Here is a 24,632-nt window from a genome sequence, read left to right as displayed (position 1 = left end):
GAAAGTTTGTCCGTAGTGCACATCACGGTCTGGGAGGTTCTCTGCCTCAGATCTCCTGCAGCGCTGATTCAGTGATCTGCCCTATTCTGTCGTGGAGTCGTTCACTTCCCATCTCAAGAATGGGAGAGAGAAACCACGGGGAAGCCACACCTCATCTTGCCGCCTCGTTAGAGACACCCTCCTTCTACTCGCTGTCCCGTTGTCAAGAACAAGTCCATGCTGTCCCCAGCTGCAAGGGAGGCTGGGAAGTGGAGAGAGGACATGGACGCTTAGTGCAGTGACCCTTCTTGCCAGAGCCCCCCTGCGTTTCTGCAATCCTCGAGTCTCTGAGTTGTTCCAGATCAGAGTTGACGGTCTCCTGTCTCTGAGTCCACAAACCACAAAGCTTAGCTGAGTTTATTCACTCACTCCTTAAGTAAACAGAGGGCAGGTTCTGCTCCAGTGCTGAGTCAGCCAAAGGAGTCATAGTCCAGTAGTGTTGCTGGGTGGAAGGGGGTGGGAAGGGAGGACTGACCATTCTATGAACATCATAATGCCATGCAAACACCCTCTAGTCAAGAATAAAAGAGAATATCGAATGCGCGGGTGTGAGGGTGAGAACGGGGGTTATGATTACAAAATTCTTCTTTGAGGTAGTCATTTTTTCAGCTAGGTTTTGAAGGGTGAGAGCAGACTGCCAAGAGGCTAACAGAGGAGGCTATTCCTGCCAGGGGAACAGCATATGCTAAGGCCTGAGGCAAAGAAGGCCTTGCATGAGTGGGAAAGGCCAGTTGTTTCATTTTGCTGGGGGGGGGGGGGAACACATGTGGTTTAGAAGCTGGAAGGTAGATTGAGCTGGCAATTAGGGTACAAAGGAGGTCAATAGCCAGAGGCCCACAGGGCCTTGAACATCATGCTCTGTAGGTGTTTGGACTTTATTCATGGGTGGCCAAGGAAAGATTGTCTAAGTAAGCAAGAAAGGCCAAGGGGTGCCTCGAGGGCCAGGTTGAGCCCCTCCCAAAGTCTCCATCAGCCAACTTTCTCCATTCTTTGATATGGGCAAGACTTTTCCCAAAACAGTGTAGAGAGTGCTATGCACTCAACTTTAGGGTGTTTTAATCCCCTTTTTCCAAACAGATGCTTCATAAGCCTAAATACATGGAAATTCCAGAGCCACTCCCCCAAGTGCTCTACAAGAGGACAGGACCACGTTTTGATCACAGGTCCTGAGTGACCAGGCATCTTCTTTCCAGCCCTGGGGGCCTGGGATATCTGCACAGATTGAGGTTTGCTAAGGGGCTATCGATAAAATGTATATAGCTTGTTTTTTGTTTTTTGTTTTTAAGGAAAAGGTGATGGGAAATTGAAAGGAGTGGAGGAGAATCATGGCTTCCTCTAGCTCCTGTGTGAAGAAGGACCCATCTCTGCCCCAGCACTTTTCTGAGGGCTACTCCTCAGGGAGCAGGGGCCTATAGGCCTGCTCCGATGACTTCTGGGGATCAGATGTCCAGAGCCTTCGGCCAGCTTGCCCTGGGCCATGCACAACGGTAGGTGAGAGAACCCGAGGCTTCTGACATCCAGGCTGGTCCCCCTCATGCTCATGCACATGTCCAGCCTTGAAACCCAGCAAGCACCCTCTGAGGGCCTTCCAGAAGCCAAGGCCATCAGAGCGTCCAATGCCTTCCTATGTCCTGGGGTTCAAGTAAGGGAGAAGATTTTGCACATGAGCAAACTGTCAAGCAGAGGATAATCAATTCGCCGAAGTCACAGCTGGGAAATGGACCGTCTCCAAAGGCCCAGGCACTTTCCACAACTCGGAACCGACACAGAATGGGTGGCTGAGTTTAAGGTTCATGGATCCCCTCACCTTTTGTGGTTCTTTTATCAAGAGTCATGAGTCTGTGGGTGGGGCCCGGAGTGGTCAGGCTGCCCCCATGGTTTGACGGTCAGAGTCTTGCACGAAGATGCTGAAATCGAGCTAGCAGTCACCGAGTTATATGCCCTGGCAACAAAGATTCTGTGTCCATGGGAAGAGGAGACAGTAAATAGTCTTCATCTTCTGGGTCAGCTCCACCCTTCGTGGTGACACAGAGTGTTGTGTTGAGAAGGAATCTGCAGTCATGCCTGGGGAAGAGTTCTGCGCTCAGTGATTTCTGTCCTGGGTGGGGGGATGGGGCAGTGGCGCATGCGGGGAGAGTCTTTGCCATTTTGCTATCACTGCTGTAAACCGACACCTTCTGTGACAACACACAGTCCAGAGGAACCCAATGCCTGGCCCTGGCCCGGAGGAGAGACACACTCGGCCTTCCCAGGGTGCACTTTGCTGTTTATTGCTGAGGCATGCAGTGCGGGCAGGTTCAAGAGGGCTAAGGGTTGGAAGTCACCATGCTACATGCTTTAGAGAAATAAGCAGCATCAACTAGCACATGGTCATGAAGATCCCTCTTCTTCCTCTGCTCATGTCTGGTTGCCTTTCAAGCCCAAACTGAGGCTGATTCCCCCACGGAGACCTCTGCTTGCTCCTCTTGCGTCTCTGAGCTCAAAGCTCTTGGTTTGAAACTCCCCCAAACATCTATCAGACTGTTGTCTGGGGAACTTTAGGGACAGACACTCCCCTCCACGCACCCTTTTCCTCTCAACCACCAGTCCAGATAAATTGAGTATTTCTCTTGTTTCGATTATTAATACCACGCTTCTCTTTTGAATGATGGCTTATTCAGAGTTAGCAAAGCACCGTCCTCTTGTTCACATCCTCACTTGACCACCTCAGTCAGTAATTGAGAAAATGGAGGTTTAAAAAGAGATGGCAGAGACTTGCCCAAGGCCACTTGGTCAGGTCTCTGTTCTCCAAATCCAAACTTTTCTCCATTGTCCCATTCTGGAGACCATGAGGTAGACCGAGTACCAGAAAGGGAAGGGGACAGGGACCTAAGTAAGCCTCGTCTGGGATTCCCTCCTACCTCCGTTTCTGGGACCAGAGCTGCCACACCAGTAGACTGCCAGATGAGGACCAATGAGAGGGGAATGAGGATGTGGAGTGGATTAGGAAAAGGTGGCTTAGCCATCAGGCTTCCCGGGTGAGCTTGGGCAAGTCGCTTTCCTTCTCTGGGCCATGGGGCCTCCTCCTCTCTGAAGTGAAGGCTTAGGCTAGGACCTCTGACATTTAAATACAAGGCTTCTTGATGTGTACGTGAGGGGGCGAGGGGAGGCACAGAGTTTGGGCCTGGGTGGGTCTTTTGAGCCTGGTACCCAAGCCCCTGATACCCATCTGGCCCTCCGCACCCATCACCTCCCATCCCACAGGAGGTGCTGTTTCAGGGACTCTTTGGGGACTGGCTGAGGGGCTGACCTCAGGGCAACCAGCTGCTACTCAGGCAAACTGCCTGTCAGTTGTTCACATTTATTGATTACTCATTGGGTACAGAGCTCACGTGTTGGGCAGGTGTGCTGCGGGCAAGAGGAGGAAGCAAAGTGCAAAACCAAAGGAGCCATTCAGGCTTCAAAGGGGAGCAAAATCGGGCCACCCCTCCCACCGTCCATCCAGCCCTCCACCTAGCAAACACTTGGGGATCATCTACTTTCTATGCAGCAGGCCCTGTGTGGGAACTATGGGGCAGGGGTGGGGAGGGGGAAAAATGGGCAGAGGCCACCAGCATGGTTGCCAGGTATGACAAGAACCCTCACAGCAGCCAATCATTGAAGGACAGGGAACCCCAGAGCAGATGTCTCTCTGGGCAGGTGACAGACTCAGAGTTTCAGGCTGAGAACCATGACAGAAAGGTTTTGAGTAGCTAGCCCTTCTCCATAGGTTCACTGCTTCCTGTTTATTGCCTTATACCTGGTGGTACCTGCTGGCCCGTGAAGCAGTGTGAATGTGCCACCCACACTGGGGAAAAATGCTCGAGCACTGCTACGTAACAGGACTCCCTTGACCCAGAAGGAGAGTGGGGGGCAGAGACAGAGAGCTCTGGGCTGGGCCTGGGTGCCTCAGGGTCTCCTCTGTGCTCCCCGACTGCCTGCTTGTGCAATTGGAAGATGTGCCCTCTCTGAACAACAGTTTTCTCTAAAATGTCCAGGGAAAGTCTAAGTCAGTGGTTTAAATCCTATTCCTCCTCCTCCCATCTTGGAACCTTAAAGATAGTAGTAGAGTTCCAGAGATGACTCCAAATATTTCCAGGAGTTATTACATGTATTTCTAACGAATGTGTACCTTCTGTTAAATAGATTGAACACTGATTTAAAATGTAAAGGGATAGGTCTCTGAAAAATAAACATATATTAAAATATACCTGATATAAGCACTATCATTTGTATTAATAATCACAGATCGTTTGATAGACAGAATCTTTGACATCATCGAATGATCTGAGACAAAAACATCGAAGGGGTTCTTGGTGACATGGTGGGCAAGGGGGACACATTCCTGAAGCCCATTCAGGTCCAAGCACCCACAGATGCGGTCTGTGCAGGTAGTGGGAGAAATCCTCGTGGAGGGGGTGGTGGAGAGCTGACTTTTATGGAATGCCTTCTGCTTACCAAACTCAAACTGGTCAGCTCATAAACATCCCCAGAGGAAGGACCTTGACCATCCCCATCTTAGGAGAAAATAGGCTTGTTCGCAGAGGTTAGGTGCCATGGGGAGGTCACTGAGCTGGGAGGTAGCCAACCTGGCACTTGAACGCCTGGCGGAATGGCTCCCGAGCCAGGGGTGAGGTGAGAGAGGTGACTAGGTCCCCTCCAGACGCCTTGCCTCCAGTTCCCTGGCGATGGCGTAGCGCAGGCGCCGGATGACTGCCCCAGACTGAGAGGGTGAAGGCCCTGGGCTTCGGGGTGTGTTAGGCGGCGGAGGGGAAGGGGGCGGAGGTTCCCCCCAGCCATACTTGGAGTAGCTGGGTCGTTCTGGAAGATGGGTGACAGTCGTCTTCCCGAGCTCCCGCAGTCCCATCTGGGGTCCTGGCGGCCCGCGGAGGCACCGGGTTGGACTGGGGCCGGGGGTCTGGGCGGAGGAAAAGGCCGGCGCAGAGCAGAAATAGGAGAAGGGAGAGGGGGAGGGGGGGAAGGCGAGGGAAGGAGGCGGGGAGTCCTTCCTGGGGCAGGAACCCGGGCCCCCCTTGGCGGAGCCGGCCCGCAAAGCGATTCCGCAGATGGAAGGAATTAAGTGGGAGGGGGAGGGTCCTACGGTGATAGCGAGAGGAGGGAGGGAGGGAGGGAGGCGTGTGTGTGTGTGTGTGTGTGTGTGTGTCTATGCGCGCGCGCCCGCGTGTGTCTGGGAGGGGAGAGGGAGAGACAGAGAAACACATCAGACTAGACGGAAATAGAAAAGACGACACACACACACACACGCACTTAAGAGAGACAGAACCACAGAAAAAGACGACGAGCCGGACAGAGACAGGACACAGGAGATACTAATCTGAAAGAGAGCGGAGAGAAAATGAGAAAAGAAGAAAAACAGGGCAAGAAAAACGAGTGAAAATGAAATAATTGCAGAGGATTTAGAAGAACGAGAGACAGAAGAGCGCCAAGCATAGCGAGAGCAGATTGATTAGGCCGGGGCAGTCCTGAGCTCCGGCAGGCTCCGGGAGCAGGGCGGACGGGGGGGGCGGGGTGGGGCCCAGGAGGGGCCCGCCCATGGGCGGGCCAGCAGAACGCTGCAAACACAGATGAGCCCTAATTTCCCCGCTGGCCCCGCCCCACTACTGCTCCATATTCAATGAGACAGCCAATGGAAGGCAAGGACGGTGCATAAGGGGCGGGGCCTCCATGGGCCCCGCCCCCGGGAACGGAGCCGAAGGGGTCAGCACTGAGGCAGATAGCGGATCGCGGGGCGGGGCGGGGCGGGCGGCGCGGAGGGGGCGGGCCCAAAAGTTTCCTGCCCAACTTTCGCTGCCTCCTTCCTCCGCCCGCGCGCGCTGCGGCTGCAGTCGGGGGGAGGCGGCGGCGGCGGCGGCGGTAGCTGCGGGCAGAGCGCAGGGCGCACGGCACAGGGCGATCGCCGTCGGGGCTCGGGCGGTGGGCAGCGGGCGCAGGCTCCCCGGTGCCCGCCCCCCCGCGGGGGGGGGGGGGGGCGCAAGCGGGCGGCCGGGGAGGGGCCGGCACCGCCGCCGCAAAATGAGCCTGCTGTCGGCCATCGACACGAGCGCCGCTTCGGTGTACCAGCCCGCCCAGCTGCTCAACTGGGTCTACCTGTCGCTTCAGGACACGCACCAGGCGAGCGCCTTCGATGCCTTTCGGCCCGAACCGCCCGCCGGCGCCGCGCCCCCAGAGCTGGCCTTCGGGAAGGGCCGCCCGGAGCAGCTGGGCTCGCCCCTGCACTCCAGCTATCTCAACAGCTTCTTCCAGCTGCAGCGCGGAGAGGTGGGTGCCCCCGCGCGCCCCCGCCCTCCGTCGACCGCGCGGGGCCTTTTCCAGTCGGCCCCGCTCTTCCTGGCCTGGCCCGGCCCGGCTCCGTATTGCCCGGCCCTGCTTGGCTTGGCTTCGCTTTGGTCTGCCAAACTCGCCGCCCGATGTCCCCGGGGCTCCGAGAGCGCGTCACCTCCCGGCTGAGCCCGGCTCGGAGCAGCTCGGGCGCGGGCGGGGCACTCTTGCTCCTTCTCCCAGCCCGGGGCGCCCTGCTCTAAGGGGACTGGGGGGAGCCCCGGCTGGGCGGGGGGCTCCGGATTCTCTCCAGACGGCCCGGGCGCGGCCAGGGCGGAGAGCCCCTTCCAAGTGTCCTTCCCACGCCCAACCCCATCCCCCTCTTGGCCACGGCTCGCTGGGACCGGGAGTGCAGATTCTGCTCAGAGCTCCTCCGCAGGGGCCTAAAATCTTTTCTCCTCCGACCTCGGTGGTGGCCGACCCGAAGGGCACCCTGGAGAGCAGGGTTTTTCCTGCTCTTCTTACACAGGGACCCCCAGATACATCCTCCAGCTGCTTGCCCTCCCCCAGCCACATAGGAAGTGGTTTGTGAGGGCTTGACCCCACAGACTGCGCTGTCCCCCGCCCTCCCAGCCTGGAAGGAAATGAAAGGGAAATCCTCTTGAGCTCTTGGGAGGGGGGCTAGCCAGGGGGAGAGGTTTCAGCTGCCCAGTGCCTTCTCCAGAAACCTGGGCTGGCTGCTTTGCAAAGTCTGCCTGTTGGGTGGATTCGGTTACAAAGTGGAAGGGGCAGCGAGTCTTCCCCAGCCAGATAAATACACAGATTGCCAGGACCTCCCAGCCCCTTTTCAGAGGTCTTCTCCAGAGCTTTCCTAGATACCACTCCTCTCTCCTTTGAGCTGGACTCCTCCTCCTCCTCCCCTCCCATTTACTCCTGCCACTTTTGGGAACTGCAGATACCCTTCTGTGGCCTTCACTCATCCATCTTCTGGCAGCTCTCCCTGCAAAAGTGCAGGGGGAAGGAGTGGAGGAGAGGACACACTTGAGGGTTCCTTTTCCTTCTGGACCTGAGCACGGCATTTAGTTTTAGGAGAGTCAGAGTCCTGAATGGGTCAGGGAGAAGGGCCTGTGAATATGTGAGTGTGCTAGGGATGAGAGGGGGAAGGCAGAGGGTTTCCCTTTCTGGTCCCATAATGTGTTCAACTCTGCCAGTACTGACGAGGAGGGGACATGGACATATAAAACGCTGGCCTGAGGTCTAGAGGTGGGCCAGTACCAGGCGAGCTGAGAGAAGGATTGGTTGACCTGTGTTGGGCCGGTTGGGCCTAGTGCAGGGAGATGGGTCTGGAGAGCCACCCCTTGGTGCCAGGCGAAAGCATCTATCTACCAAAGCTCTTTGTAAACTGTAAAGCACTCTCTCCACGGGAGGAATTATTCTTGGCTGGGAATCCTTCTCTCTTATAAGAAACCTTGCCACCTCTTCAGGGAATTGATTGACCAGTGACTTTGGAGTACAGGTTCTGGGTGTTTCCTCCCTGCCTGGGTCTTTTTAGTTGTTATCCTACCAAACATTTCTTGAGTTCCGTGTGGGCCCTTGGGGAAGCAGGGACAGGCCAGTGGGGGCCCCGGATGAGAAGATAGATAAGATGATACAATGTTAGTGGTAGGAAATTTCACACAGGTGCTGTGGGAATCCCAAGGGAGGACAGTGACCATGACCCACGTGACCGTGAACTCTCACCCCTCACAGGTCAAGTGGGGGGTCCATAATCATCAGCCTCTACTAGCCTCCCCCAGCTCCTACCCGATGGTGGCCTTCTTCCCCAAATGTGGGTCCCTGCTGAGAGGCTTGGGAGTTTGGGGCCATCCAGGGTCTTCTGTAGGGGTAGGATGTGGTGCCTTCTCTTGGGAATGTCTAACATCCAGGATCCCAGCTGGACCTCAGTGAAACTTGTCTCTGGTCACTTCACTGCTGCTCACCCCAGTTTCCCTGTGAAGAGGTACATTCCTTCTCTGGGGCAAGTGTAAAAGGAGATGGTAAAGGTTATGCAGCACAATGGTAGAAAAAAGTCTCTTATGACCTGACTTTGGGGGAACACCCTGTCTCTGTCTGGACCTCAGTTTACGCATCTGTTGAATTTAGTCTCTGCTGCCCCTTAGGGTGGTATGTATGGGATTTGAGAGATACGTACGCGAGCAGACAGGCTGAGTTGGGGGAGGTAAGAGGGGCTTCTCCTACGCTTGCAGGCCAGTGGCTTCCTTGGAGGGGCTGGAGGGTTGTGCCGGCTGACTTTCGGAAGGCTTTCTTGGCTTTGGACTCACTTGCTCTCACCCCTCACCCGCTTCGCCTCCTAAACCCTCTTGGAGCCCCAGCTGTGCTCCTGGGCTTTCCTGCGTCCAGGGCTTAGCCAGTGACCTAATATGGCTCCAAAATAGCAACTGGCTGAGAAGGCATGAAAAAATAACCCCCACCTGAATGCCACCAAGGGGCTGGTTGGAGAAGAAGCAAATCGTGTGGGGGCCGGAGGGGACTCTGCGAAGGGACCCAGGGACTCAGGAGCATCGCCATTCTGTGCAAGGCCTGGCAGGCCTGGTGGCGGTGCCTGTGGATGTGACTTGCATGCTGACCGCTGACCATGGCCTGTCTGCACCGGTCCCTGTGCCAAGAGCCCACCCCCTCCTGCACCACCCCCAGGCTGCTCCCACCACAATAGCAAAACACCATGAATGCAGCTGGGATTTGGGCGGGGGGGTTGAGGACATGGGGGCACAGAAGCCCATTGTGCCCCTGGAACCTCAGCTCTGGAAGCTGAAGATAAGCCAAGGGTTCTGAGTGGAACACTGGCCCCGGGAGCTGAGAGAGACGGCAGAGTCCGTGTACGAGGGCAGGAGCAAGCACCAGGAGGTGTCTTGGATGCTGGGGGGGGCTCTTCAGCTTCTCAGCTTGTGGTAAGGGTGCCAGGCCAAAGCAGGCACAGACACTTGGTGCGGTTTTTAAAAAAGGCCTCGGTCTAGAATATGGGCCCTGTGAGCTTCAGTTTCAACCCCTGATCTGTGGCAACAACTATATGTCTTTGTAGAGAGACTCCTGGGGCTCTTGGTTGAGCCCCTTCTCTCTCCCCTTAGGTACCCAGGGAAGGCCGTTCTTAGAGGGAGTGGGGGTTGGGTGGCTTCTGGGGGGAGGTCTTCCCTGCCAAGTTTAGCCTGGAATTTAAATTCGCAGCAGCGTGGGGGCTGTGGGACTCTACCTCCAGAAAAGGAGATGTACCCCTCATTGTTGAGCATTAGCTCTTGGGCCCCTCAGAGGGACGCCTGGACCTGTACTCCCTTAAGGGGAGCTATGGCTGTCCCATTCCAGGTCAGAGTCTGAGGGGGGCCGTTATCTTTCCCTCTTCCTCCAGGGATAGACAGACATGGCCCTACAGTCAAATGATGGTTTGTGGAGGCCGGGGGATGGGCTTTGGGGTCAAAGACACACAATGCTACCCACCTCCCCCCCCACACCCACCAGCATTGTGAAGGCTCTGAGAAGCCCTGCAGCATGGAAACTTATTTACCTTTCTTCAGCCCCACACTTCCATCAGTATTTGACCAGAGAATGTTTTTGGCGTAGAACATTTGACAGTGTTCTTCTGAACATCACTAGACGCAGGGACGGCTCCGTCGAGGCACATCCCTTCCAACCCTCAGGACGTTCTTCCAGGAGCTGTTGACCCAAGCCCTCTCCCCAGCGCAATCGGCTGCAGCACCGAAGACCCCCCCCTTCGCAGCCCTGGTCTGTCCACGGGAGGCTTGAGAACAGCAGGAGGGGTGTCACAAGGCTTTCTGCAGACAGGGCTGTTAGACACGCAAGGAGCCACCAAGGTGTCCTGCTTTAAAAGGCCCCCAGGTCTTGACAGTCTTGTGAAGGTTTTGTGTGTCCCTGTGCCGTCCACAGGTGCGGGTGAGCCCGGGCTGCCTGACCGGCGTGGATGTGTGAACAGAGCCACATGTCTGTGTGAGAATGGAGGTTTGCCTCAGCGGGCCTGAGAGTGGGTGTCCGGGGCTGGAGTTCGTTCCTAGCAACTTCTGTGGTCTGTGTGGTTGGCGGGGAGGGGGCAGCGCCCGGTCCTAGGAGGAATGGGCCTTCCGGCCCAGCAGAGCTTGGGAGGCTGCCTGGCTCCCTTGGCCAGCCCTGGGAAGCTGAGCTCTGACTCAGGCAAGGAGGACCATCATTCGAGGGCCTGCAGGCTGAGGTGGCCTGATCCTCACTCCATCAAATTAAGTGGACTGGGCGGGCCTGGACTCAGAGGGGAGACCACAGCTTGGGGACCTTCTGAGTCAGGTGGGAGGGAGGAAGGCAGGCAGGCTTAGTGATTTGTAATTAGCCAGGCTCTGTCAGCATGCAAAGGGGCTCCTCGCAGAGAAGATGGCCCCGAGTCGCAGTCCCCTGCTCTTGGGTGGTGCTTTCTTCTTGCCATCTCTTTCTTCAGAGCCCCCGTTTTACAGAAGAGAAAACAGGCCTGGCCGGTCACCCTCAGCGAGTCAGTGGCAGAACCACATCTGGAACTCTTCCAGATTCCAGCTCCAGCTGGCTCTGTGGCTCATGGTGCTGGCTATCCCCTGGGTCATTCTCGGGGCCCCGGGGCAGGGCAGGCACTCACCAGGGACTGCAGTGCCTCTGCCGTGTTGTCTCCGGCCTCAGACCTTTCGAGGAGTGGTAGGCATTGGGGCACTGGTCACAGGTCCCAGCTGTCCTGCCGTGTCCGTACCTCAGTGGTACCCACGGCTCCAGCCCCTCCCCAGGAACCCGGCGTGGGGCTCCAGGGGACGGAAGTCCAGGGATGGCCTGGCTTGAGAGAGTCAGAGGATGGCCATGAGCATTTACTAGCATTTTTGTCTCATGTCATAGTCTGTGTGCAGCGTCCCCATTGTCCAGGTGGGGAAACCAAGGCTCTTCAAGAGGAGGATGACATAGTCAGGGCATCAGTGGCGGGACCGGGGCTCCAGCCTAGGTCTCAGGAGGCTTGGTCTGTGCGGTGTGGGGGTAGTTGTGGTGGAGTATAATCTTTTATTCTGTCCTCCTCTGGCCGTACTGTGAAGCTTCGTGAAGACACTAAGCTTTGCACTGGTTGTTGCTCGTACCTCAAACACTCTTGCCTGCCCTCAACAACTGACAGATTCCAACTTCTTTCTGGCACAAGAGGCTGCCCCTTCTCTGAGAGGCGTCCCCCAGCTGCCACGGGGGAGCACACCTCCCTCCAGCGTCCGTGGCCCATGACAGAAGAGCTGTCCGTGCTTCCGGTGAAGCGAGCCGTAGCATTGGCTAGTGCGGAGGAACACCCGCTGCACGTGGGTCTGTCACATCAGCTACGTTGTCAGCACGCTGAGAGTGGAAATCCCGTCTTTTTCCACCTGCTGTTGCTTGGGCAGCGCCTGGGGCTGACTAGGTGCTCGGGTGCTAAGTGGTGAGGTGGATGGGTGACTTGTGACCACGTGAATGCTCTCCTCAGCCTCTTATCTCCTGTTTTATCTCACCGGGGAAATGCTTATGGATTGCTTGATTACCTGGGAAGAGCTGACTTGGGAGATCATAAAGCCCTGTCCCTAGAGGTGTCCCAGCAGAAACTTAGGTGCGCTCAGGGTTCTTGACCTTCTCTGGTTATGGACCTCTTCGAGAATCTGAAGAGCGCGAGAGTTCCCGGCGCTCATGCACAGAGCACAGGCGTATGTGCGCACACAGACATGCCTTTGCACGTGACTTCAAGGGGGTCATGGCGCCCCCCGCGACGACAACAGACCCCAAACCGAGGCCCCCTGCTCTAGAGGCTGCAAACCTCAGTGGTACCGGGGACTGGCTGAATATTAGGGTCCCTTTCAGCCCTTAGGTTGTCAAATTCATGCTTTCTGCTTTCATTCCATGACTACATTCTGGAAGTGAGAGGCAGCTGGTCCCCAGCGCTTACGCTCTAGCGGGGCGGAGGGCATACGGCTATAAAATGTGGGCACCTGTCAGGTGAGCGGTGAGCTGGGTGGGAGCCAGAGGGATGGAGTCCGGAGGGAGGGTCTCCCTGGGGCTTGTCTGCTGTGTCCTGCTGCCACCGTGCTCCTCCCTCTCAGGGTCTTTTCCCCATTTCTCTCTCCCCACCCCCCCACCAAAAGGCACACGGACCGCTTATTTAAGTTAGAATCTTTCATTGAGCTCTGGCTGTGTATGGGGAATTGTGTTTGGCACGCGTGGGTGAATGGGCCTCCAGGAGGCCGTGGAGCCCTTGGGGGTCTTGGGCGAGGGGTTGCTGCCTCTGGCGACGGCTAGCCCTGCCACCTTCCTGGCCCACAGGTCAGCTTTGGACCCCAGAAACAGGAGCCAAGCTGGGCTCTGACCACAGCTGAGAAATCTTTAGTCAAGGTGTGAGTTCACTTTCCCATCAGCCAACTCCTTGCCCTGCCAGCGGGTTGTCCCCTTCTGTCCCTGAGCGCAGCACACATCCACCTGTTCTTGTGGATCAGGGGTGGGGGGGTGGGGGGTGTGGCTCTGGGGGAAGACCCTAGGGGTAGAAGAAGTGCAGCTCCCCTTGGAGAAGGGGTGGAGCCATTTGTGAAATGAATGGTTTCTTGTGTTAAAGAGAGGCGCGTGGGTGTGTATGTGTGCGCGTGTGCACGTGTCTGTGTGGCTGGAAGGGCGTGTGGGGTGACTTTTTGGGATAAGAAAGCAGTTGTCCAGCTGATGAAAGAAGAGCTGGGGACTAGGATCAGAGAGTCCCTCCTCCCCCCTTCAGGGCCATCTCTGGTCTGGGGAGGAGGTAGGACTCAGCCTTTGCTCTGGCCACACGTCCTCGGACGCTCCCCTTCTCATAGCCTTGCCCACTGCCGTGTCCTATTCTGTGGGTGCGCTTCTACCTCTCCTCTCTTCTCTGCACTGGTTTCCTCTCTCCAGAGCAGGCTTCTCTGCACTTGCCCTCACTCCTGTCTGCCCCCCTCCCGCTGCGCCCGCTTCCTGTCCTGGGAGGGGGGAAAGGAGAAAGCACAGCATGGCCGGTTGAGTCAGCCCTGGAAATCTCGGCCTCCACACCCCAGGTCCCTCCGCAGAACCCCCAACCTGAGGGCCCAGACCCCTCACAGAGCGCAGAGAAGGTGGTGCCTCATCTTGCCAGGGCCGAGGGGCTTGGCAACATGAAGTCGCAGGCCCAGGGAGAGTGGTCCCCACCTGTGTTTTCCTCTGGCTCTCCTTACTGTAGGAGAAGCCAAGCCTTGGAAGCCATGTAGGAGCTGAAATATAACAGGCCAGCTCATCTGGGTGGGAATCTCCCCTTAGCCACATGCTGGCTCTTTTACCTTGGGCAAGTTGCTCAGCCTCTCTGAGCCTCAGTTTCCAGCTCCGTAAAATGGAGCCAGTAATGCCCATCCAAATAGTGTTCTTGCAGGTATAAGAAAACCAAGAAAGTGAAAGGATCCAGTCAAGTCTATGACACAGGCAGAATCAGAATAGATTTCAGCATCTTCCCCTCTAACTTTCCCCAACAGCCAAGCCAGAGCCTTGGAGAAGTTCCAGCGATGGGCAGGAGCCCGACGGTCTGTCCCCCGGGTATGGTATGAGGATCCCACACTTCCCTCTAGCTGCTGGGAGTGGGGAGGAGGGAGAGGTGGTCTCTTCCTTCAGGCTGGTGATTTGGGTCCAGTGGCTTCCATCCACCACAGTAGTGGGGTTGCCCTTAACCAGTGCCCAGAGCAGCTTAATCTTTAGGGTGAGAGTGCCTTTGACTTAGTCCATGACAACTCGGAGACCCCCCAACCTAAATCTTTAAGGTGTTAGGGCATTCATCACCTCGTCTTTCAAGTAGGGTTCCCAGACCCTTCTCTGCCTGTGATGGTCTGCACCCAGGACAGTGGCAGGTGTGAGGAATGGCAGAAACAGTCTGGGCTCTGGGGGTGACGGAATGTTGCAGAATCTTTGCCTTTCGATATGTCCAGCCTTGTGGGGAAATGAAGAGGCTTCAGAGTTCCTTTGGTCAAGGGTCAGCAGAGTCACGGGGTGATCCCCACCCAGCCTAGCCCTGCTGGACAGGAGGCCGTGAGGTCCTGGAGGAGGCAGGGACATCTGAGGCCTGAGTAAGAGGAAGGGGTGGGTTCAAGGCCACACCACTAGAGTTATGACCAGATCGAGGGCCAGGTCCTGGAGGGGGTTGGATGGACACAGAGAGGGCCTCCTGTTGAGGGGACAGCCAGTTCAGAACTAGAGGGAGGGAAGCAGGTGCCCCGTGGGACACCAGGTGGAGCAGCGTGGCTGTTTGGGAGTTAGGAGCTACCTGATGAAGGGCCGCTCCCGCTGGGCCTCACCCTCCAGCTATAGGCAGCAGGACTCAGAGCAGGTGGTGCCCATGGGGACCAAGTGCCCTCTGCGTGTCGGGCTCTGGGGGTGTCTTTCAGTAGCTGGTGTCTGGACCCTGAGAAAGCAGGACTGCCGGGATCATCCATGTTGCCCTCCGTCCCTGTTCTGGGTTGCAGTTTACAGATGGGAAGCCTGGGGCCGGGCCTGACTCCACAGCTGGAGAGGAGGGAACACGGCGTGTCCAGTCCCCGCAGGCCATGGAGAGGGCTGAGAGGCAACTCGCCTTTCACCTCCATGGCTGGAGCTCCTTGGGGCTTCGGAGAGGAAACAGCTTGCTGCCGCACCCGCCCTTTTAGCCAGCCGGCAAGCAGGACTCATGGCCCTCAGGCCTGGCTGTGTGCCCTGGTCTGTGCCCTGGGCCGCTCCGGGCCTCAGTTTCTCTATCTGGAACGTGAGAGCGGTTGGGTCAGCTGTCTGCTTTGTCCTTCCTGCTCAAAGATGGTGTCTTCTTGAGTTGGGGAGCTGGAGCCACCAGAAGGGACAGGCCAGAGCACCCAAGGGAGGGGGGAGAGGCGGTGAAGAGGAGAGCTCTAACTGCGCTTCTCTACCCCGAGCTCCTCACGGGACAGAAGCTGTGACCCTTGTGAGGTGGGGGGTGCGGGTGTCAAGCTGCTGGGGAGAGGACAGGCTGCTTGGAGGCCTCTGGCTGCCCGGAGGCCTCTGGCTGCCCAGGGACGCCCGAGGGGTCACCCGTGGGCAGGGCAGTGTGGCCACAAGACGGGGGAAGAGGCTGTTCAGGGTGTAATTAATGCACTTTCTGGCACCCACCAGATTTCCCTTTCCTCTTGACAGTTTGCTGCCAAAACAGTCCCGATTCCTGTGAACTTGCTTAAATCTTATCCAGAAAAAAAAAAGAAAGAAAGAAAAAAAGAAAAGACAGAACGGGGGGAAAAAATGAAGAGGGTTGTTATTTGTGAAATTGCATTTCCCAGCCATGAGGGTGAGTCACACCATTTGGAGCTTGGAGTTTCTTGTTTGGATGAACTTTTCTCCGGGAGGCCGTGGTGATGCTGTCCTCCTTCAGGCCATTTTGGGTGAGGAGGGGCCTCCACTCAAGCTCAGGAGAAACCTGGGTGGGTGGAAAGTCCAGGTGCTCCTGAGGCCAGGTAGGGCCGGGCGGTCTGGACAGACTGCCCCGGGGAGCTTGAACATGCAGATCTGGGCTGGGGGAGGGAGGAGCGGGGAGTTAATGTGTCAGCGGGAGAGAGTTTCAGTTTGGGACAATGAAAAAGTACTGGAAATGGATGGTGGTGATGGTCTCACAGTCACGGGAATGTACTCGGTGCCATGGAACCGTATGCTTAAAGACATAATTAAAATGGTCGATTTTATGTAATGTATTTCTTACCACAATAAAGCGGTAGGTTCTAGGTTCTCGGTCCCAGGTGACTGACTGCTTTGGTAGGTAGGTCTGAGGTGGGGCCTAGAAAACTGTATTTGTTAAAAGTTTCTCAAGGCGTTCAATACAAGTTTGGACATACTTGCCTCATCTGTAAAATGGGACAGTGACTCATAGGGTTGTGGTGAGCATCAGCTATCTTAGTAAGTGTACAGTTTCCAGTACCTGGGACATTGTAAGTGCTCAGTAGATGTGACTGGTATCATCGAATCCCATGGCCATTGGACCCCTCCGCACACCCCTTAAGGTTGTCCAGAATTGGCTCGCACACCTCCAGGGATGGGAGACCGTCTGCCTGTCAGGATGGACCACTCTCTCTTGGCTCCTCTGAGAGCTGGAGAATTGCCCTCACACTGAATGCAAGTTTGTGTGGTATTTTCCACTGGTCCTGGGTTTCATGGTAGCCCTGGGCAGCAGTAGAGTGGAGATGGTCATCAGGAGCCTTTGAGTTTCATGCCCAGACATCATAGGCTGACTGACTATGTGTTTGGCCTGGATGCCTTGGATGTGGTATCTGTGTCTTTTTTTCCAGATCCTAGGCTCCAGTCTGAGCCTATAGGAGAGGGAAAAGAGGCCTGGAGAGGGAAAGGACAGGCCCCAGGCCACATAGCAGAGTGTCCAGGGAGCCAAGAAGAGTGGTGGTCCCCAGATGGTGAGGGCTGTGTCCTCTAGGAGGGAATGCCAGGCCCCCAGAGATGGAACAAATAGGGAGGCTGAGGTGTACATGTGTGAGGGGTGGCATCTGTCCTGGTTGGGGGAGGGGTACTTGATCTCCTGGGGCCTGCTCTCAGCTCCCCTCCCTCCCTGCCCACACTCAGGGGACACAGGCAGGACTGTGCCCACTCTGAGCCTCCATCTGCCCCATCTTTGTAAGGGAGCCTAAGGCCACCTCCTCTCAGGGGCTCTCTTCCCCTAGCGGCTTGGGGACTTCCAGGAACAAGGCTGTCTTCCCATTAGACTGAAGGCTCCCCAAGGTCTATGGTTCCCTCCTGGAGTCCTTGAGCACCTGAGCTGGGACCAGAGGATGCCCAGGCCCCATGCCCAGGTTTGTCATTGACCCTCCTGCAGGAGCTGCCTCTTTACAACCTTGGCCTTTCCCCAGGAAGAGGGGACCATGGCTGTTCCCTGCCAGCTTCACCACAGGCCCCACCTTTGCCAAATTCCAGTGTGCCTGGCTGCCCAGAGCCCGTGACTCCTATAAATAGAGGCTGTATACACCAGGAGGGGGCCTGGGCCGCGTCTGCTTTGAAGCCAGGCAAGACATCTGGTTCCTGTCATCTGGAGGTGGGAGAGGTGGGAGAGGTGGGCTGCTTCCTCCCGGGCTCCCCGAGGGTGGGCCTGGGCCAGCCCCGGGGCTCCCCGGACACAGTCTGCGCAGGCCTTGTGCCACAGGAGACCAGGCAGAGTGCTGAACCTCAGTCTTCTCTTCTGTACAATGGAAACAATCCTACAAGCCAATGCTCCTCTTTCTTGTAAGATGGGGAAACGGAGTCAGCTCAGAGATAAGTGACTTGTTTAAAGCACTGGTAAAAGGCAGAGCCCCAGATCTAACAGGTTGCTTTCTACTACGCCTTCTTACCTCCTGGCGGTGTGTAAAGAACTAATAATCCTCCTCCTCCTCCTCATCATCATCACTGCTTACTGAGTGGTTCCTAAGTGCCAGGTGGGAGATAAAGTGACCTCACTTTAGCCTCATAGGCACCCTAGGAGGTGGCATTACTTCCGTTTTCCAGAGGGGGCGGTTCACTGGCTTGCCCACAGACGGACAGCTACGGTTAGAATATGAACTCAGGCTCCAGGAGGCCAGAGCCCCAGGGCAGCTCGGGAGTCCGTGTGAATTCACGAATGTGCATGTGCGTGCGCGTGCCCATGGACATTACCCTGAGGCCACAGCTGCAAACGAGTGTGCCCAGGCCTGGGCAGCCCTCACAGCTTCTGTCCCCCCACAGGCGCCGAGCAGCAGCATGTACAAGAGCGCCTCGCCCTATGGCTCCCTCAACAACATCGCCGATGGCCTCAGCTCCCTCACTGAGCACTTCTCGGACCTGACCCTCACCTCTGAGACCCGCAAGCCCAGCAAGAGGCCCCCACCCAACTACCTGTGCCACCTGTGCTTCAACAAAGGACACTACATCAAGGACTGCCCCCAGGTAAGGCGGCCCCGCTTCCCTGGGTAGAACAGGCCGAACAGCCCCCCACCCCACACACTCCCCGCCCCAGGGCCCCTTCCACAAACAAGCGGCCCTGTGGCCCTCTGGTCTCCACCTTTTTCTCCCCTCTGGTATTTCTGAGGCAAGGTTGGCTGGTGTGGTTGGGACAGAGCCCCAGCCTGGGCCTGCCCTGGCTAGTGAGCAACTGGGGTGAGGGACGTGCAAATGAGGTTCCGGGCCTTCACGTCTCCACCAGTCTTCCTGCCAGGGTGCGTCCTGTTACAGTGGGGCAGGACGGGGGCCAGCAGCCTCCTCGCAGCTCTCCCGAGAGAGACCCCATCTCCTCACACTCACAGGGAAGGAATGCGGGCTCTGGGCCAGGAATCCAGATGTGTACCCCCTCCCCCAGACCCCACTTCTCCCTCCTCTGCTCTTGTGCTTCCTCAGTCTCCTGCCTGTGAGGGGGGAGGTGAGAGGTCCTTACCCCCTCTTTGTGTCTCCAGGGTGGGTCTGGGTGAAGGCCTCAGGCACCACAGGCTGGGCATCTCTCTTGGGGTGGGAAGGGGCCAGGAGATCGAGAGTGTGGAGAGCAGCCCCTGTCTCCCACCCAGTGCTTCGCTGTGACAGCGTGGGGCTCCTGGGGTCAGATCCCACTCAGAGAATGACCCCTGACTCCGACAGACATGGCTTTGACAACCTGGGGAGAGAGGTTAAGGTCGTTTTAAATACAGTACAAGATGGATCCGTGATTCTTTTTCTTACTATTTTTTCATATTTTCTAATGTTTTTATAATGTGTATTTTTACTTTTATTTTACATATGTAATGGAAATGGGATCCTGGAAACTCAGAAAATCCGTGTAGTCTTACCCTCCAGATGGTGGCAGCCCAGGGTGTGGTCGGGTGGGGCTGGGTGCCTCCGGACCAATGGGAGGCCGAGATGTGCTTGTTGCTCAGTGCTCCTCTCAGAAATAGCTGTGCCATGCTTTAGGTCCTTGCTGCATCAATGTGGCCTGGGAGCTTGTTAGAAATGCAGAATCTTAGGCCCAACCCACGACTGCATTTTAGTAAAAGTCCTGGGGATTTGTGTATACCAGTGATCTCAGCCTCCGCTCACCCTTGGTCAAGACAAGTCCGCCCCTGACCCTGAGTATGGGAGCTGGCCCACTGATGGCTGTCCTCCAGACCCCACACTCCAGTGGGCCCTGTCTGCCCTCAGTAGATGCAGTAAACCAGGGGCCCTTGGCATGAGGAGATCTCAGCGCAGGGTAAGGCCCCTACCCCCCAGTGGTTCTCCGGATGGGATGAGGAGCAAACAGGCAGCTAAGGATCTGGTTGGTCCTCAAGGATGTGCCCCTGGCCCACCCAGGCAGCAGCCCCTTGTACCTTCCCCAGCTGAGCCCCTGCGAGGGGACTCTCACTTACTATACCTTGGAAACTTCCCTCATCATCTCCTGCCTACAGCCTGTGCTCACAATTACCCAGTGTGTCAAGTCTCTCATTAGCCTCTTGTTATATGATGCTTTGAGTGAGTCAAGCACTCATACAGAATCATTGAGCCAGTCTGTGGAGGTGCCGGAATTTTAACCCTAGCCAGCAGGTGACATTCAGGTACCAACAGGGGCTCTTGGGGCTCTGAGGAGGTGTGCCTGTTCTGAGCTGGCAGCCTGGGAAAGCTTCCAGGAAAAGGACGGCTTGAGTGGGCTTGGCAGGTTGTTGGAAGAAGGGTGACCAGTATCCAAAGGCAAGGGATGATGAGGCAGAGGTGGAGGGATGGTGAAGGTGTGTGTGTGTGAGTGTGTGTGCATGCCTGGGCCCTCTCCTAAATGTGGGGGCAGGTGGTCCCTGACCTCAGTGTCTCTTGATTTCCAGCACAGTGCAAACCCTGGTTCTTCCTTTATATGGATTACATAGTGTCTTCACTCTGCAGAAGAAGTACCGGCCCCATTTTACAGGTGAAGAAACAGTCTCAGAGAGCTGAAGTGCTGGGGAGAGGGCAGAACGTCTATGAGAACCCCAGTCTTGGGACCTCCATGCTCTTTGCTTTCTTGAGCATCCTATACCAGTCCAGGCTGAGATGCCCATGGCCTGGGGCCTCAGTTTCCCTCTTGAGCTGGTAGAGGCCCTCTTCCAGCTCCACCTCAAACCTGATTCTATCAGAGACTCCTGCAGGCCCAAGGACCTCCTCCACCTTTCACGAGAGTTTCATCATCTGTAAAGCAAAGCTGATGAGAACACTAACACATAGCAATGTTGTGAGGATTCAAGGAAGGAATGCATGGAAAGTGCTTAGCACAGTGTCTGGTAAGCACTTAATAAATGTTGGCTAGCATTGTTATCCCTTGGGTAACAATGGAGAGTGTGCCTATTTGGCAAGGTAGAAGGTATTTTGGCAGGCTGGAATATAATTAGATGTTCCCCACCCCTCAGCTGACCACAAGCTCCAGGGGCAGGTGCTGGGCAGATTCATCTCTGTACCCCCATGCTGGCCCAAGATACCACACACAGCAGGTGCTCAGTATAAGTTTCCGGAATGAAGGAATGGGCAGACAAGGCTTTTATAAGCCATGGAAACCTCTGTTTCAAATGAAATATTATGAGCTCAGCATATATAATATTTAAAAGTGGAGTGGGAATGCTTGTTTTGGTAAGACCTTTAGTGAGATATAATTCACATACCATATAATTGACCCATTTAAAATGTACAAGTCAATGATTTTTTAGTATATTCACAGAGCTGCTCAACCATTACCACAATCAATTATAAAACACTGTTTTAAAAGATTTTATTTATTTCAGTAATCTCTACACCCAGTGTGGGGCTTGAACTCACGACCCTGAGATTAAGAGTTGCATGCTCCACCGACTGAACCAGCCAAGCGTCCCCAATTGTAGAACATTTTTATCACCTCAAAGAGAAACCTTATACTCTTTAGCTATCACTATCCCCCTGGTTCCCCAACTCCTAGTAACTCATATTCTACTTTCTATCTCTATAGATTTGCCTATTCTGGACATCTCATAAAGATAGAATCATATAATATGCGGTCTTTTGTCACTGGATTTTTTCACTTAGTATATTGCTTTCAAGTAGTAATTATCAGTTCCATCATTTGGGAAGTGTTCAATCCTGTTCTATTTTCTGGAAGAGTTGGTGAAAAATTAATATTACTTCTTCTTTAGGGGCACCTGGGTAGCTCAGTCAGTTGAACGTCTGCTTGGGATTGAGACCCACGTTGAGCTCCTTGCTCAGCACGGAGTCTGCTTCTCCCTCTGTCCCCCTCATGCTCTCTCTTTCTCTCTCAAATAAATAAATAAAACCTTTAAAAAAATAATTCTTTAAATGTTTGGTAGAATTCACTCGTGAAGCCATCTGTGCTTGGGTTTTCTTTTTTGGGTGGATTTTTAAAATTATGAATTCAATCTCTTTGTGTTATAGATCTATTCAGATTTTCTATTTCTTCTTGAGTCAGTTTCTGTAGTTTGTGTATTTTGTAGAATTTGTCTGTTTCATCTAAGTTATCAAATTTATTGGAATACAATTGTTTGTGATATTCTCTTACAATCATTTTCATTTCTGTAAGGTTGGTTATAATGTCCCCCTCTTTTCTTTCTGATTCTCATAATTTGAGTCTTCTCTCTTTTTTTCCTTGGTCAATCTAGCTAAAGGTTTGTCAGTTTTGCTGAACTTTTCAAAGAAACAAATTTTGGTTTATTTGACTTCCTGTACTGTTTTTCTGTTCTCTATTACATTATTTTTCACTCAAATCTTTTAAAATATTGTGGTAAAATATATACAACATAAAATTTACCATCTTAATTATTCTTACATATACAATTCAGTGGTATTAAGGACAGTTGACCCTTGAATCATTTCGGTTTGAACATATACATAGATTTTTTCAGTAAATACAATACAGTACAATAACTATGTTCTCTATGATTTTTTTTTTTTAAGATTTTTTATTTATTTGTGAGAGAGAGAACGAGAGACAGAGAACATGAGAGGGAGGAGGGTCAGAGGGAGAAGCAGACTCCCTGCTGAGCAGGGAGCCCGATGTGGGACTCGATCCCAGGACTCCAGGATCATGACCTGAGCCGAAGGCAGTCGCTTAACCAACTGAGCCACCCAGGTGCCCCTCTATGATTTTTTTAATAACATTTTCCTTTCTCTAGCAAACTTTATTACATACAGTATAGAATACATGTAACACGCAAAATATGGGTTACTTGACTATTTCTGTTACTAGTAAAGCTATTAGTAGTTAAGTTTGGGGGGAGTCAGGAGTTATACACAGATTTTTGACTGCTCTGGGGGTTGGCACCTCAAACCCCACGTGGTTCAAGGGTCAACTGTACATTCACATTGTAGGGCAACCATCACCACCATCCATCCATGGAACTCTCTTTTTTTGTGTGAAACTCTGTGCCCATTAAACAATGACCCTATCTCTTTCTCTCCCCCAACCCCTGGCAACTACCATTCTACTTTCTGTTGCTATGAATTTAACTACTCTAGGGACCTCATATAAGTGGAATCGCACAGTATTTGTCGTTTTGTGATTGGCTTATTTCACTTAGCATAATGTCCTTAAGGTTCATTCACGTTGTAACAAGTTTCAAAAGTTCCTTTCTTTTTTAAGACCAAATAATATTCCTGTGTGTGTGTGCGTGTGCGTGTGTGTGTGCACGCACACATGCGTGTGTACGTGCATGTGTGTAGACCACATTTTGTTTATCTAATTATCCATCAATGGACAACTGGATTGCTTCCACCTTTTGGCTATTGTGAATAATGCTGCTATGAACATGGGTGTGCAGATAGCTCTGAGTCTTTGCTTTCAATTCTTCATTCTAATCTTTATTATTTCCTTCCTTCAGATTGTTTTAGGTTTAGTTTGCTGTTCTTTGTCCAATTTCTTGAGATGGAAAGTTAGGTTACTGATTTTACATTTTTCTTCTATTTTTAATGTAGATATTCACAGGTATAAATTTTCCTCTGAGCTGCATCCCATAATTCTGTGTGTTGTATCTTCCTTTTCGTTCATCACAGAGTATTTTCTGATTTCCCTTGTGACTTCTTCTGTGACCCACTGGTTATTTAGAAGTGTGTTGTTTAATATCCACATATTTGTGAGTTTCCCAAATGTGTTTAAAAATGATTCTCCTTTTATTCCACTGTGGTCAGAGAACATACTTTGTATTATTTTGGTGCTTCTAAATTTGTTGTGGTTTGTTTCATAGCATTTGGGCTATCCTTGAGAATGGTTCGTGGGCACTTGAGAAGAATTAATTCTGCTGTTGGTGGTTGTAGTGTTCTGTAGGTATCTGTTAGGTCTCGTTGGTTTACAGTGTTTTTGGTGTCTTCTGTCCCCTTGCTGATGTTCTGCCTCATTCTTGTAACCATTATTGTAAGTGTAGGAGTGTTGAAATCTCTATTATTGTTCAATTAACTATTTTTTTCTTCAATTCTTTTTTTTTATAAATTTTTTAAAAGATTTTATTTTATTTATTTGACAGAGAGAGACATAACGAGAGAGGGAACACAAGCAGGGAGACTGGTAGAGGGAGAAGCAGGCTTCCCGCAGAGCAGGGAGCCCGATGTGGGGCTCGATCCCAGGACCCTGGGATCATGACCTGAGCCGAAGATAGACGCTTAATGACTGAGCCACCCAGGTGCCCCTTTTTTCTTCAATTCTGCCAGTTTTTGCTGCATGTATTTTGGTGTTCCTTTGTTAGCTATACCTATGTTTATAACTGTTGTATTTTCTGATGAACTGATCCTTTTATTGTCCTAGAGTGTCCCTGTTTATCTCTAGTAACATTTTTGTTTTAAAGTCTAATTTCTGATACTAATATAGCCAGCTTCCTTATGTACATGATAGATCTTTGTTCATTTTTACTTTCCTATCTTTAGATCTAAATTGTGTCTCCTGTAGACAGCATGTAGTTGGATCTTGGTTCACTTTTTACTCACTTTGGCAATCCCTGCCTTTTGCTTGGATTGTTTGATCCATTCATATTATCGATAATGCTATATTAATGCTCTTTTGATATATGAGATTATTGATACCGTTGGATTTAGGTCTGCTGTTTTACTTTTTGTTTTCTGAATTACTCATGTCTTTTTGTTTCCTCTGTTCCTTCTGTACTGCTTTCTTTTGCATTAAATGATACTTTTCTAATGTGACATTTTGATTTCTTTAATGATTTTTTTTCACTTTTTAAAGCTATTTCTTTAGTAGCTGTCCTGGGGCTTATTTTACATACCGTAACATATAAAATCTGCTTCAGACTTATACTAACTTAATTCCAGTGAGATCTAGAAATATGACTCCTTTATAGCTCTATTCTCTTTTCCTGATTTTTGCGGCATTATTG

At 53.2% G+C, this 24,632-nt stretch overlaps 1 protein-coding gene across 1 annotated transcript in view; it reads left to right on the top strand.

Moving 5' to 3' along the window:
* Nucleotides 1-5,921: 5,921 nt before the first annotated feature.
* The window catches only part of ZCCHC24 (zinc finger CCHC-type containing 24), a 60,239-nt gene continuing 41,528 nt past the window's right edge, over nucleotides 5,922-24,632 (top strand). Inside the window, exons 1-2 of the mRNA XM_032423608.1 lie at nucleotides 5,922-6,336; nucleotides 18,052-18,252. Of these exons, the coding sequence (XP_032279499.1) occupies nucleotides 6,091-6,336; nucleotides 18,052-18,252 (447 nt within the window). The 5' untranslated portion in view covers nucleotides 5,922-6,090. The remainder of the gene's footprint in view (nucleotides 6,337-18,051; nucleotides 18,253-24,632) is intronic.

Source organism: Phoca vitulina, unplaced genomic scaffold (genome assembly GCF_004348235.1).
Source record: "Phoca vitulina isolate PV1807 unplaced genomic scaffold, GSC_HSeal_1.0 scaffold29, whole genome shotgun sequence".
In the NCBI taxonomy this organism is placed as follows: Eukaryota; Metazoa; Chordata; class Mammalia; order Carnivora; family Phocidae; genus Phoca; species Phoca vitulina.
Note: the sequence above shows the minus strand (reverse complement) of the source record. Positions and strands in the feature narration are given on the sequence as shown.